This window comes from Benincasa hispida, chromosome 2 (assembly GCF_009727055.1).
Source record: "Benincasa hispida cultivar B227 chromosome 2, ASM972705v1, whole genome shotgun sequence".
Classification (NCBI taxonomy): domain Eukaryota; kingdom Viridiplantae; phylum Streptophyta; class Magnoliopsida; order Cucurbitales; family Cucurbitaceae; genus Benincasa; species Benincasa hispida.
The window spans coordinates 388,940-401,593 of record NC_052350.1 but is presented as its reverse complement, the minus strand read 5'-3'; the positions used below and the strand labels follow the sequence as shown (position 1 = coordinate 401,593).

Sequence of the window (12,654 nt, the reverse complement as noted above, 5' to 3'; positions counted from 1 at the left end):
ACGACATTCACATGCCTCTTCTCTATAGTGTGATTTAATCCATCAGTAATGACTTCTTCACACTAGCTAATCTTACTAGTTATAATCGCTACAAAACACGCTTACATGCTTATAAACCTTACGATTTAAGGTGTCGAAGACCTGATCATTTGAGCTTCAGGCTGATCCTAAACTGTATAGTTCCAGAAATAACCTAAAAATTTTAATACTTTTGATCATGCACCGAATTCCTCTACCACAATTATAAGTAGCAGTACATTCTAAGGATTTCATTTCTTCACAAAATAGGTTAGGATCCTAGTTTTCCATATTGATCTATAGAAGAACCAACGAAGAGTCTTACATCACACTCCATGTCAAGGTTCTCCAAACATATTTGTAACTAAACAAAAACCAACATAAGAAGGTATATTTCTCGTCAATTAACATTATGAACATGATCCTTGTACAATTTAACACTGACCCAGAAGAATCCAAGAACACAGCGACGTCTGAATGTCGCAAGTTCAAATGATTGCAAACGACGACCTGAAGAACCTTGATAGCTTGACATCACGTACATCACCTAACTGGAAACAGCCTCTTTAAGTTAGTATCTGGGAGTAGTGTGTAAAGGGAAATGAACCCACCAAACTGTTACCTTCTCAGAGAAGCATTGAAGAAGTTGTAAAAGCATATACTCCTTTGTATCTCAAGAAATTTGAATCCGTAGAGCCCTTGAAGTTTAGAGAGAACAATTTAGCATTCCTTAACGAAGAAGCTGCATGACTAGTCATCTGCGAGTGGAAACTAAGAGATTGTGGATCTTCTGATGCAGTGATGCTGAAACTGGATTTCCTTCGTTGGACATTGCTATTTGGAAATCTGATGTTTCATAGTGGGTAGTTTCAACTTCCGAAGCAAAACCAAGGTAACACAGCCCCATTTTTTCAATCTCTCCATCTATGTTTCTCTCTCTCGGATGTTGTACGATCTTTTCCAAAGCGATGATGATCTCTAGGGGAAGAATCTCTATGTCTGTGCTTGTGATGTTTTGAATGTTTTCTACGGCTCTTCTTTTCTTGAGAAGATCCTTTCTTTCTATCTCGTGATCTAGAGTGCTCTTTCATATGATAATCACTTGATCCACTATCCTCTGAGTCGCTACTTTTATACCTTCGCCTCCTCGAACGTTTTCTTCTCTTTTCATCTTCCGATGATGAGCTGTTGCTATGATCACGATGAATGTCGTCAACTCTCCTGTTATTAGCCTTCCTATCCCCCTTGTCCTTGTACATCTTTTCTTCATAAACTTTACCCAAAGTTTTCTTCGAAGAACTGGTCTCCATAATTTTACCACCACTTACAGTAGAGTTATGATTGTGTTCATCGTCTTCTTTTCTGCCATTTAGATCAAGTTCCATGGTGCCTGTCGTTCGATGGTCCGATAGAATCCTAGTGGAAGATGGAGTGGGATAAGGCTTATCTTCAACTGAAAGGATATTCGTATTTTGTTCACCAACAGGTACAGCTTCTGTCTGAGGAGCTGCAGTTTGGCCTTTCTTTGATGGAGGCAGATCTGGAGGCACTTCCAAGCCCAGTTCTTTACCCAAAGATTCAAGAAAGTCACCCACGATCAAACGATTTAGTGTTGTATTAGCCACTTCAACTTTCTTATTAGGATCCTCAGCTTGCTTGAGAGTTGACGTACTCTCTTCGTCATCTGACTCATCAGAGAAAATAGCCTGTAAACAAATTATAGCACCATGTCAGACAGAGGGTCATGATCCATATCAGACCAACAGTAGAAGTATGCAACGACGAATTTAAGATTTAGGCAACAAACAACCATGCAGACAAAACAGATGACGTGTACAAGCACATAAGTAGATCCAGTTCCCAAAGTATGACTGAAAGAGCACAAGTTGTAGGGGAAAAACCCATCGATTCTTGATCAAAATAGTCCAAATAAACACTGAGAAATAGCTAACCCATCGCTTCTTGATCAAAATAGTCCAAATAAACACTGAGAAATAGTACAAGCTAAAAACAACTGATCCAGTTCCCAAAGTATGACTGAAAGAGCACAAGTTGTAGGGGAAAAACCCATCGCTTCTTGATCAAAATAGTCCAAATAAACACTGAGAAATAGTACAAGCTAAAAACAACTGAAGCATGAAAGACAGCATCGATATAGCTGATAGCAACAGATAGAGTGAGTTCCAGACATCCTAATAAATTTGGAAGATGGCATCTTCCAAATAGAGCAGAGATGAAAGCATTTCCTGTATGTTAATGTTTGATTTGCAGAGAAAACTAAAACATTCCCCATGACAAAGAACAATGCTAAGCACAACGGTCTTCTGCTCAAAACTTCAGGGTGGGTGTATGAGATGAAAGCTGATAGAGAGAGGAAAAAACTGGCTTGATAGAGAGAGGGATGGAGAGTATGAATGTAGGAGGAAAGGGCACAAATCGTAACATTTTTCTGTTCTTATTTATCTTTCATTCAGAGCAGTGTTTTCTTGTTTATTCTTTTTTTTTTTTGGATCAGTGATATGCCGCTGCAATGAAAAATGCCAAGCAATTTCCTTGCACCAGATTTATTTTCCCCTTATCACAAAAGACAAAGTTCGTTAAAAATAATGACAAGTGGGAGAACTAGTTGCCGACCTTAACATTTACCTTGTAGTTCTGGTAGCAAAAGGAAAAAATGGAGATTGCCTATCCATAAAAGACAATAAGCCAATGCAAGGGAAATTCTACGTCAGAGAACAAAAGAGGTACCTTATATAGATCAACAGGCCGATCAACACATTCAACTTCCACTTTTTCATTTACATTTTCAGGTGCATCTCTGTCTTTTTCTTCAGCATTCGATTGAGATAATGAAGAAGAGGTGGTTGTTGAAGCTTGTTCAATCTTTGTAGATTTGACAGAATTTGATGTGAAAATAAGTGTATCCAACTTGCTCCTCATCCTAGGGGCTGGTGGTGGCTGCAAAAGATTTATTCAACATTTGTATTAATTAAACAATGAGATATGTAGAATTCACACCAGACAGTGCCTATGATGATACAAACAACTACCCTTCACATACTTATGAGTGTCATTTGCTAAAATCAGAAAATGTCTAAGCATGGAATAAAAAAGGACCAAGAAAAGCAATTCAAGACCCAGGCGAATGAATTTTGTACTTGGAACAGGGAATAGCATTAAAGTCACAATCTGATTTATTGACTCGTTGACTGGAGCAACGGTCTTGCCCTATCCACCAAAAAATAAGAGAGAGGATTTTGAAACAAAAATACCCTAAGTTACTGAGCAAGTTACTAGTTCCTAGTTGTGAGGCTGCTGCTGTTGATGCTTTCTAGAGAAAAAAGAAGAAGAATGAGGACTTTTTAGACTCCCAATAATGCACATTTAGAAACAAAATAAGGTAAACCCAATACAGCACCTTCCCCATGTAGGGATCAATTAGATCAAACCGCTTGCACAGAATAGGAGTAGGACGCCACTGATATTCTTCCCGTTTTGGGAACATTTTCTCCATCATTAAACCTTCTAGCTTTGTATCTTTGACTTCCTGTTGAAGTGTTGTCGGTTAATGAGAATCCTGGATCATAAATGCATAAGAAAGCACAACAGCACCTTGTACACACCTCTACACCACCAGAGGTAAACTGCATTCCTCCAGTGGCTAAAAAATCCACAAAGTGCTCGGCAGAGAGCTTAGATTCTTTCAACCCTTTCCCTTTCTCAATCGCCTCTGCAGCAGCCTCAAAGTCCAAGCGTTCACGTGCACGAGCTGCTTCTGACATGTTAATAGCTCCAACAGGAGCACCAGTGCGCAGGCCTCCTTGATACTTTTCCTTTAAAAAATGCTCAAATCTTTCCTGCTTAGCTGGATCATCCTTGAAAGGTTTGACAACCTCTGGCATCCCACCCTAGAATTCATCACATTCAAGAATTTATGAAAATAAAGTAAACTTAGTTCATGTAACCATAAACTAAATATAAATCAGTCAGAAACGAAATAAAGAGATGGACAGTTGCCATAATTCTGATCTAAAATTCACAGATCATCTTTAATCTTCTTTTTCAAAATTATTCACATGTAAGAGCAGGGAAAAAAATTAATAACCCCAAACTAATTTAAGGGTCAAACTGGTGTGGGCACGACTAGTGAAGATACGTGTTCCAATGGATGGTTATCCTGACTGAACTGCCAAATTTAAGTTTCACAGCAAGCAAATTAAGAATTATCTTTTTGCAAAGAAGTATATTTTTCCTTACCTACATTTGTGAACTGAATGGCATTCTTAATAATACAACCGTAAACCTTACACAAAGATGCAAAAGCCTAGCATTTAGCAACCTCCCAAACCTTCTCATGGGACCTCTCAACCTCTCCAGAAATCCATTGTTTCTTTCTGACAAAATATCCCACAAAATAAGGAGGAAAAAAAAGAGAAGGGAAAGGGAAAAACAAGCCACAGGATCCTGCCTTTTATCTCAATTTATCTAAAAAAGGAGAGTCCAATCACAGATGTCTCTATTGCAAGCCAAAACAATCCAAACGAGCTCAAGCACTAGTTCTATGAGTGTAAACAAACTAGCAACTCCATAATAAATGGTTGATGTCCTCATTACGCCGCCTACAAAGAGTGCAGCTTATAGGTCCAACACAAAAGAAGACTTGCTAGATAGGCTCCAGTGTGTTCGCTCCCCCATACAAAACCTGTCAGACAAAGAATCTAACTTTCTTGGAAATTTTTAACTTTCAAAGAAAGGAAAAGGTAGAGGTCCCTGCAAATGAGAAGGGGAACACAACAAATGGAGAAATGAACAACACAAGAAACCCTCAGAAAAATTCCCTAACATCCCTTCTCCCATGAGAAACAACCAGTTCAATGATACAAAAGAGAGCTATCATGTCCATCGTCAAGTGATTGGAAAAGGACAGTGGAAGTCTAAAGAAATCGAAGAAAATGATTAAGAGGGATGAAATATAGAGGCGACCAAGTTTAAGCTACTTACGGATGATGTAGATTTAGTAAATGTATCCGAAAGATTGTATTGGACATGCACGCCATCAGAAGCTGCGGGTGGATTTAACCCTTTAGAGCTTCTTGCCAAAGGCTTCTCACCAAGTATTTTTCCACGACTTTCAGCTGTCATCTTCTCCAGGCTTGGGGACAATTTATCATCAAATTGAGGCTTAGGTTGGTCCACGCGCTTCAGTTGCTCCTCCCATAGCTTCCTTGAATAATATTCATGGCCAGTTCCTCCACTAAGAAAACTAAATAATGGATTTGACTTATTTTTTTCTCTAGAGAGATCCTCAAATAATTTTCCACAGCGAGCAACCAAAGTTGCCACCCCTTCAATTAGAAGTTTCAGATTATTATCCTCAGGAGGAGAAACCTCGACAGGAGGGGTATCAGCAAGCTTATAGCCTCCATTGAGAGGCCCCGCAAATTTGTGGTGGGGTATAAAGTCCTTAGGTATTACAGGAGGATCAAACCTGAAAACAAATAGACAAATAAAGGTCAAAAGGACGAAAATCTAGTGCCCAAAGTGTTTTCATGTTTCAGAAGTTCATGTAAACTAATCAAAATGATACATCCTTGAATTCACATATAACTAAATCCAACTAACAAAAGGAAATAAAAATCTGTCTTTTCTTTTGCACCTCTCCAACTGGTAGTCAGATTTTGAAGCAATTCTGAATCCAAGCAAGACACCCTCAACTTTTCTTCCAATCAACTTTTGTTTGCCATCTGTGATCAATTTAGAAGGTGGCTCATCGTCTTCTTGCACATATGTTTCCTCAAACTCATAACCTGCCAACAAAAAGCAATCAGGAAACTACAGAGCCATTGCAATAGTCATGTATATGACTAGATTATAATGATGAACAAACATAATTCCAGTCGATGCATCATATCATAAACAAATATTCTTACCAACATGATGGTAAAAAACTTAATAAAGCATAAAGGATGGTGCTCATCATCGTATTCTCAGTAATATTCCGACTATTAATAATGTAGTATGCTATCTAATCTAGAGATGGCAACAAGGCAGGGCCAAGGATGGGATGGAACATTCCTCGAATTAAAAATTGGATCTGGTATACTGTTTCTATTTATCTTTTATATAAAAATTAAATGATCATTGACAAATACATAAAATAAAATATTTTTTTTATTTAAAAACCTTCTAATTATACCTTTTTTACATGAATAACTAGTTTTTAAAACTTTAATGTCTTCTATTAACAATTTAATTAGAAACTATCTGCGTGTGCATGCGTGCAGAGTTGGAAAATAAATCGGGGATGGGACAAGTCAGAACGAGGGTGTATTCCTCGTCACCATCCCCATTTTTTATGAAAGGACCACCAAAAGGCTTAGAAGTAAAGCATTAATTAGAGGTGAAAGAAATAAAATTTAAAAATAACAATAATAACAGCTGTTGAAATTGGTACGGTATTGATTAAAGCACTAATAACAAACTCATCCAAATAAGAAAGTAATCATCCATCCATCCATCTCCAATCTTATGAGTTGGCCACCTCTTCTTACGGGAGTTAACCTAGTATGAAACCCAAAAATTCATTGAACTCCACAATGATAATTAAAAAAAAAGACCGTACTGAATCACACTGAGGATATACCACAAAACTGTTCACATACTAACCAGAGGTATAAACATCCTCATCTTCAACATCAAGTTCTTCAAGCGCACCAATGCCAAAGCCAGAAGCAATCCTCTCAGCTGATTCATAAAAGTTAATGATGCAGAACCATTAAAAATTCGTATGCTAAAAATAAGAAATACAATATAAAAATATATATATATATAAAAGAAGAAGAAGAAGAAGAAGAAGAAGCTCAGATAAAAGCAATCAGAGACTGAAGAAGGCATGCAACAAAATTAAAAAGCAATAAAAGCATTTGAAGCAAAGTCAATTGATGAGGTACAGATCTTACTCCTAAAGCCAAAAAGATTATTCTTTGTGGAGAAAACTTTTTTGTAACCTTCCTGATTCCCAGTTGTGCGTGCTCTTTTCTTTTCTACATTAAAAACATAACCATAATAAATAAAACAAAGAAAGTCAAAATAGAATTAATTGTCCAGAATTTATTTGATATGAGTTATAGAAGATACTAAATACCCCTAAACTCTGGTGCATGCTTGTAAGGATCAAAACCTAAACCATGCAAATCTTGTTTTGGGTTGATCACATAAACCTGTTTCAAAGAAAAGAAACAGCACGGAAACAAAAAATTCACACTAAAAAATAAAAATAACGCCAAAAAGCCACTTAAAACACGATAAGGAAATGCTGAGAAAATAGCAAAGAATCAACCCTTTATCATGTTTTATGACCATTTTACACTTAATCTGGAAAATAGAATGCAAAAGAAGTCATCAATATGGTTATTTTTCCTTTTTTAGCTCCTTTACGGATTGTTGTTGAAATATCCTATTCCTAAAACATCTTCATTATTTTTCTTTGTTTGGATTGGATATCTTTTTCATATTTTATCTTTTATTAGACAAAACACTTTCCATTTGAACCACAAACCACTAAATAACTAAAAAATATAAGCCCAAATAATTTTCTTACTGGTGTGCTTTGAGAAGACGAAATATCACCCTTGGCCGATTGAGGAGAAACAATATCATCATCCTCCTGAAATGATTCAGAATTGGGGATTTCTGATTTGGCATCACCCATTGAAAATGCTAGAAACGCTTTTCGAGCATCCCTTCGAGCATCTGTAGAGAACAAGTTGTGGTAGTTAGCTTGATAGGTAACTAAAAGGGGCTGATCATCTACTTTCTAGCCGGAGGGTAGAATCAACAGATAAGAACAAGTCATCAAAGTGAAGAAAATAAAACGCCACCTCAAAAAATCTGAGTGAAACTACACAACTCTTTCCAACCACTTCCATAGCCTCATCTCATAGGTCAAGTTGGTGCATGAAGGAAAAATTAACCAAACATACAGAGTATTAATGTTCACCAGCTGTACATTAACCAAGTATACACAAGACACCTAAGAAGGTAAAGTTTTTTAGTGGATTAAACACTACAAAATAAAAAATATAGAGAATGTTTCTCTCCCTGGCCTAGTGTCCAAATTGATATGTTTTACGCCACAACAGTATCAAGACTCAAGCGCACCTTTTTTTCAAGTGTCCCTTCAGTATTAAAGTTAAACTATGTAACGGTTAGAATGGATTGGATTTTTTACTCTGAAGTGGTTGACCATATGAAACATCTATTACGAAAGCACAAACTAGAGGCCAGGTAGAGGATGCCCAACCACAAATACGAAACACCTAATGCAAAAACACCTTCGGTTAGATATCTATCAGAAAACAGTGTGATATCCATGAACTGTACAGTGTCACAGAACCTATCAAAAGAACTTTCCTAGTCTTTTGAAGACTCTGATTTCCTTTTTAACCTTGCCTATAGTATAAGAAGCAAGCCAGAAATATTCTAAAAGACCTAATCTATGGATAATAGATCGCTGTCATGGAAAAACAAAAACAAAAATAAAAACCAAGAAAAACAAAAACAACAAAAACATGGAGAGAGAGAGAGAAAGAGAACCCGAAATGGGAGGAAACAGAAAAACACATGTGCATGCAATAAAAGCTTCTGATAGAATGAGGAAAAATATACCATAAAGAGAATTAGCTCGTGAGTCCTTTATTGCACGTCCATGCCGCCATCCCATCTTTAATAGTAACTTCACACCTAATCAGTAAACTGGATGCTTTAATAAATAGGGACTTGATTTACAAGAACTTTTGAAGTCTCCTAAACTAACCTATGGATTCTGCAGCTGGAACAATTAATTCATCAGGAACAGGTCCAGGAATAGCAGACGGCCTGCAAAATATAAGAATGAAGATCGTGTTAACATCAACAAAACTCAGCCTTCCAGTCCCTAAGCCAAACCGACCCCCAAATAAAAAATAAATAAATAAGCTAAACAAAAGAAGAAACCACAGAACTAATATTGAAAACACAAATAGAGACATTCTGCTTTCTAGTGCGTGGGAAATAACAATGCAAGTTAATAGTTAACCTCTGTTGTTGCTCCTTGTCAGCTTGTTTACGAGCAAGTTCTACTGCTGTGAACCCAAATGTATCAAACTGAGATGCTGTCCCCAGGCCTCGACCTTCCAATTCCTAAAAAAAGGAACGAGGGGTTAACAACTTTGTTCAAATTCTTCTTGTCAATAATGTACAAATTCAGGGAATACACAAGATCATATATCTTCAAGATGTAGCCAAAAAGTGAATAATGTTCAAATAATGCATATTTGGTTTAGCAAAGAAGCATCATATACTTCAAGTGTCAAAGAAGCAGCATGAAGGGGATAGTGATGGATTTTCTTTTGAACAGACGAAAGCAACTTTCCAAGTTGAAAACCTGAAGTGTCATACAAGTTCTTTTTATATCATCCTAATCAGATACCGAGTGATAGGATATTAGTTTTTTACTCAAAAAGTGTAAGCTTGAATGACTGATATGTATAGTTCATTCAAACTTCAACAGTAACCAGTTTTCCCAGGCCTATATTGGAGTCTATCTGGACCAGGAAATTTGTTAAAAATGGACCAGTGCTGAACAGCATTCTCAAAACACCAATAGTCCTTGGGAAAATCCAACAAAAATAGAGGGGAGATGGCCCCATGGCCCCGGCCCCATCAATCTTGTTAATACATTAAAGTTATTCCATCCAAACGGGTCAGAAAGAACATACAGCTTTTTCATCTTCGTCTAAGAAATTTAAAATGTTTTGTTGCTTGACTTCAGCTCGATTCTTTCGGGACGACGTAAATGACTGTGGAGTCCAACCTGCACATAACATATTTGAAAACTAATGAACAAAAGCTTGTGCAATTAGATCATATTAGAAATGGAAAATTTTTGTTTACACACCTTCTTTTGAGCCCACTGTATTGTAATGGCCAGCAGAAAATCCTCCGGTGAATGCCCCATGAAATCTTCTACGCCCTTCCTCATCTCTAACCTAATGGTAATTATAAACAAGATCGATGAGATAATAAAACAATATACAACAGTGTCATACACCATTTCTTTCCTTCAATTCAAAATTCAAACTCTTCCATGATCTTAGTTACGCAATTTGAATTCTTGAGATGTTAAGGTTAGACTCTAAATGCACATATAACATGCTGCTTAAGGAATTTAATTATCTGATAACTTCAAGTACCTAGGCTTCAATAATCAATATGCAGTCTTAAAAATCCACACGGATGAATATATGTAACTCACATTTCTTTCTCAATTAGTGTAAGATACAAACTAAATAAAATAAATGAAAATTGTGAGCTAAAAGAAAATTAATGTAAGTTTATGAACTAAAAACGAGATAGTTCGTTCTTTTTATCAGGAATCGGTTCGATGATTGATTTACCATGGAATTTACAAGGACATAACATAAAGCCAAATCCTATGCAAACAAAGGAGGAAGGAGATTTCCAGACGGCTCTCCAATTTTTTTGGATTAATTACACGAGTATAATTATATTATTTATTGTCCACGAACTAAATATACAATACGAAACTCAGTGCCAAGTGATTGATACCAATTTCTTCACTTCCAACACGAAGCAAGACGTAAGAAGTCCAAAATGAACATGGAGTAATACCTCTTGTTTCCAGTGTGGGAGGCTTCGCATGGTACCCGAAGCGTCAGCCACAGATTTCTTTTTACGGCTGTTGATTTCTTCCTCCCGCTCAATTGGGGTTCCATAGAATATGAAATCTTCTTCGTCCGATTCCATGAGTTTCAAACTTCCAAAACAAAAATTCAAGGAAGGCTACAAGTTATGCAGTATTGAAGAAAACAGATCCTTGTAAATTAAGATTGGAGAAATATTATGGATACATTGTTGTTGAGGAATTACAAGTTGCAGAGCAACGAGGCCTCTTCCCGCGAATTGAAGAAGAAGGTGATCGGAGCTGGGCTAGGGCGCGCTCCCCCGTGGGGTGATAAATTAACCGGTTGGTGAAGTAGCCGCCTCAAAGGTCAATTATGATTGGGTGTTTTCAAGTGAGGGTGACGGTACGCTCCTACGAAGGCATGAGCACAAGGAAGTTCGTCCATGGTTTTTCTTTCCTTTACCTTCTTTCCCTTGTTTTTAATTTTATTCAAAAGTTAGGAAATTTGTACATATGACCCAATTTTTTAGTCCAAAATGTCAAATGACCCATTTTTAAAAAATAATGTTGATTGACCCTCTGCTGACATCATCGTCATACCAAATTACGTAAATTGCCCTTACACCGGCCTCACGAAGTAAATCTCGCTCTCGTCTAATTAAACGCTCTCGCTCTTACTTGAAATTCCCTGGTTTGATGTGATTGCTCGTCAGTGTACGAATGATTTGATAATTTTCATGACGGAAGCCTCAAATCAAATCAATAATACCTAAACACAATACAATGGTGATTTCTTTAAACTCTAAACTTCATTTCAAAGGTGATTACTTCTCTAGTTTTCGACGATGTTTTGTTGAACGGAGATTTTTCGAACGGGAATTTCCAAGACGAGGCTTTCTCAGAAAGGAACGGCTTTTTCATAAAGGTGAATTATTTTGAGAGAGAGTAAGAAAGAGGAAGAGTAAGAGAGAGAACAAGAGTAAGAGAGAGAGCGAGATTACAAGAGAGAGCGAGAGTAAAAGAGAGAGCGAGATTACGAGAGAGAGCGAGATTTTGAGAGCAAGATTAAAAGAGAGAGCGATAGTACACTTCAATTGCTTGTACAGCTTAATGACAAATGTTCTCTTATTTTGTAAGATGACAGAAAAGTGTCTATTTATTCGATTTGGAGGTGATTGGGATGAGAATGAAAGTTTGTATATTGGAGGACATTTGAAAGGAATCTTTGTGCCTCATACATTGAATTATGAATAACTTAAATCTCGCATTTACAGGGTTACAAAAGTCAGTTCTTTAGAGTTTGATCTTATCCTGAAACTTAAATATAATCTTGAATTTAAAGCCCCTCCACAATGCATAATGGATGATGATGATGTTCACTTCCTTCTTTTGTGAGAATGATTTAGTAGACTTCAGATAACTGTAACGTTGAAGTCTAAACAGGACGAAAGGGTTGGAATGGGGTTTGGAAATGTGAGTTATGATGATACGGCTGTGGACAGACAATATGAGGAATCATATCAGTTTCATCGGGAAGAGGATGATATTCTATTGTTTACCAACACTGTACCATCAACATTCGAATATATGGATTGTGGTCTTTCAGTGGATATGAATGAGCAACCAGCAGGATTAAATGAAATGGATCGTGATCATGGAGATGTGCGTCGTTCTACAGCAGCTTCAGTGATTCCACCATTTGTGTCTTCAAGTCATAAGACAGAGTTGATTATGCCTAATACCTCTTCATCTGGGACAAAGGACGTTGAAGTTGGTCAACTATTTTTGAGCAAAAAAGACTTGAAAATGAGATTATCTATTTTTTCCATCAATAGAAATTTTGAATTTAAGGTCAAAAAATCAACCAAATCTCTATTCACTGTCAAATGCATTGGGGAGACATGTAAGTGGAGCCTTCGTGCAGTCAAAATGGAAGGGTCTGATATATTCAA

General features: G+C 36.9%; 1 protein-coding gene across 3 annotated transcripts; it reads right to left on the bottom strand.

Moving 5' to 3' along the window:
• Positions 1–241: 241 nt before the first annotated feature.
• Positions 242–11,181, bottom strand: LOC120070974 (G patch domain-containing protein TGH). 3 transcript variants are annotated; one of them, XR_005480093.1, is made up of 17 exons: positions 10,690–11,181; positions 9,956–10,046; positions 9,777–9,871; positions 9,095–9,198; positions 8,834–8,895; positions 8,686–8,760; positions 7,619–7,770; positions 7,163–7,238; positions 6,978–7,061; positions 6,685–6,762; positions 5,675–5,825; positions 5,020–5,506; positions 3,642–3,926; positions 3,437–3,565; positions 2,767–2,976; positions 641–1,724; positions 242–569 (listed from the first exon to the last, which is right to left on the bottom strand). XR_005480093.1 is itself a non-coding variant. In XM_039022943.1 (17 exons), exons 2-17 carry the CDS (start codon positions 10,822–10,824, stop codon positions 930–932), a joined length of 3,009 nt encoding a protein of 1,002 aa, XP_038878871.1. In that variant the 5' UTR covers positions 10,825–10,834; positions 10,929–11,181; the 3' UTR covers positions 242–929. The 3 variants fall into 3 exon arrangements, 2 of the variants coding, with proteins under 2 accessions (XP_038878871.1, XP_038878872.1); XM_039022943.1 differs by having other exon boundaries at positions 242–1,724; positions 10,690–10,834; positions 10,929–11,181; XM_039022944.1 differs by having other exon boundaries at positions 242–1,724; positions 10,690–10,834; positions 10,948–11,181.
• Positions 11,182–12,654: the final 1,473 nt, after the last annotated feature.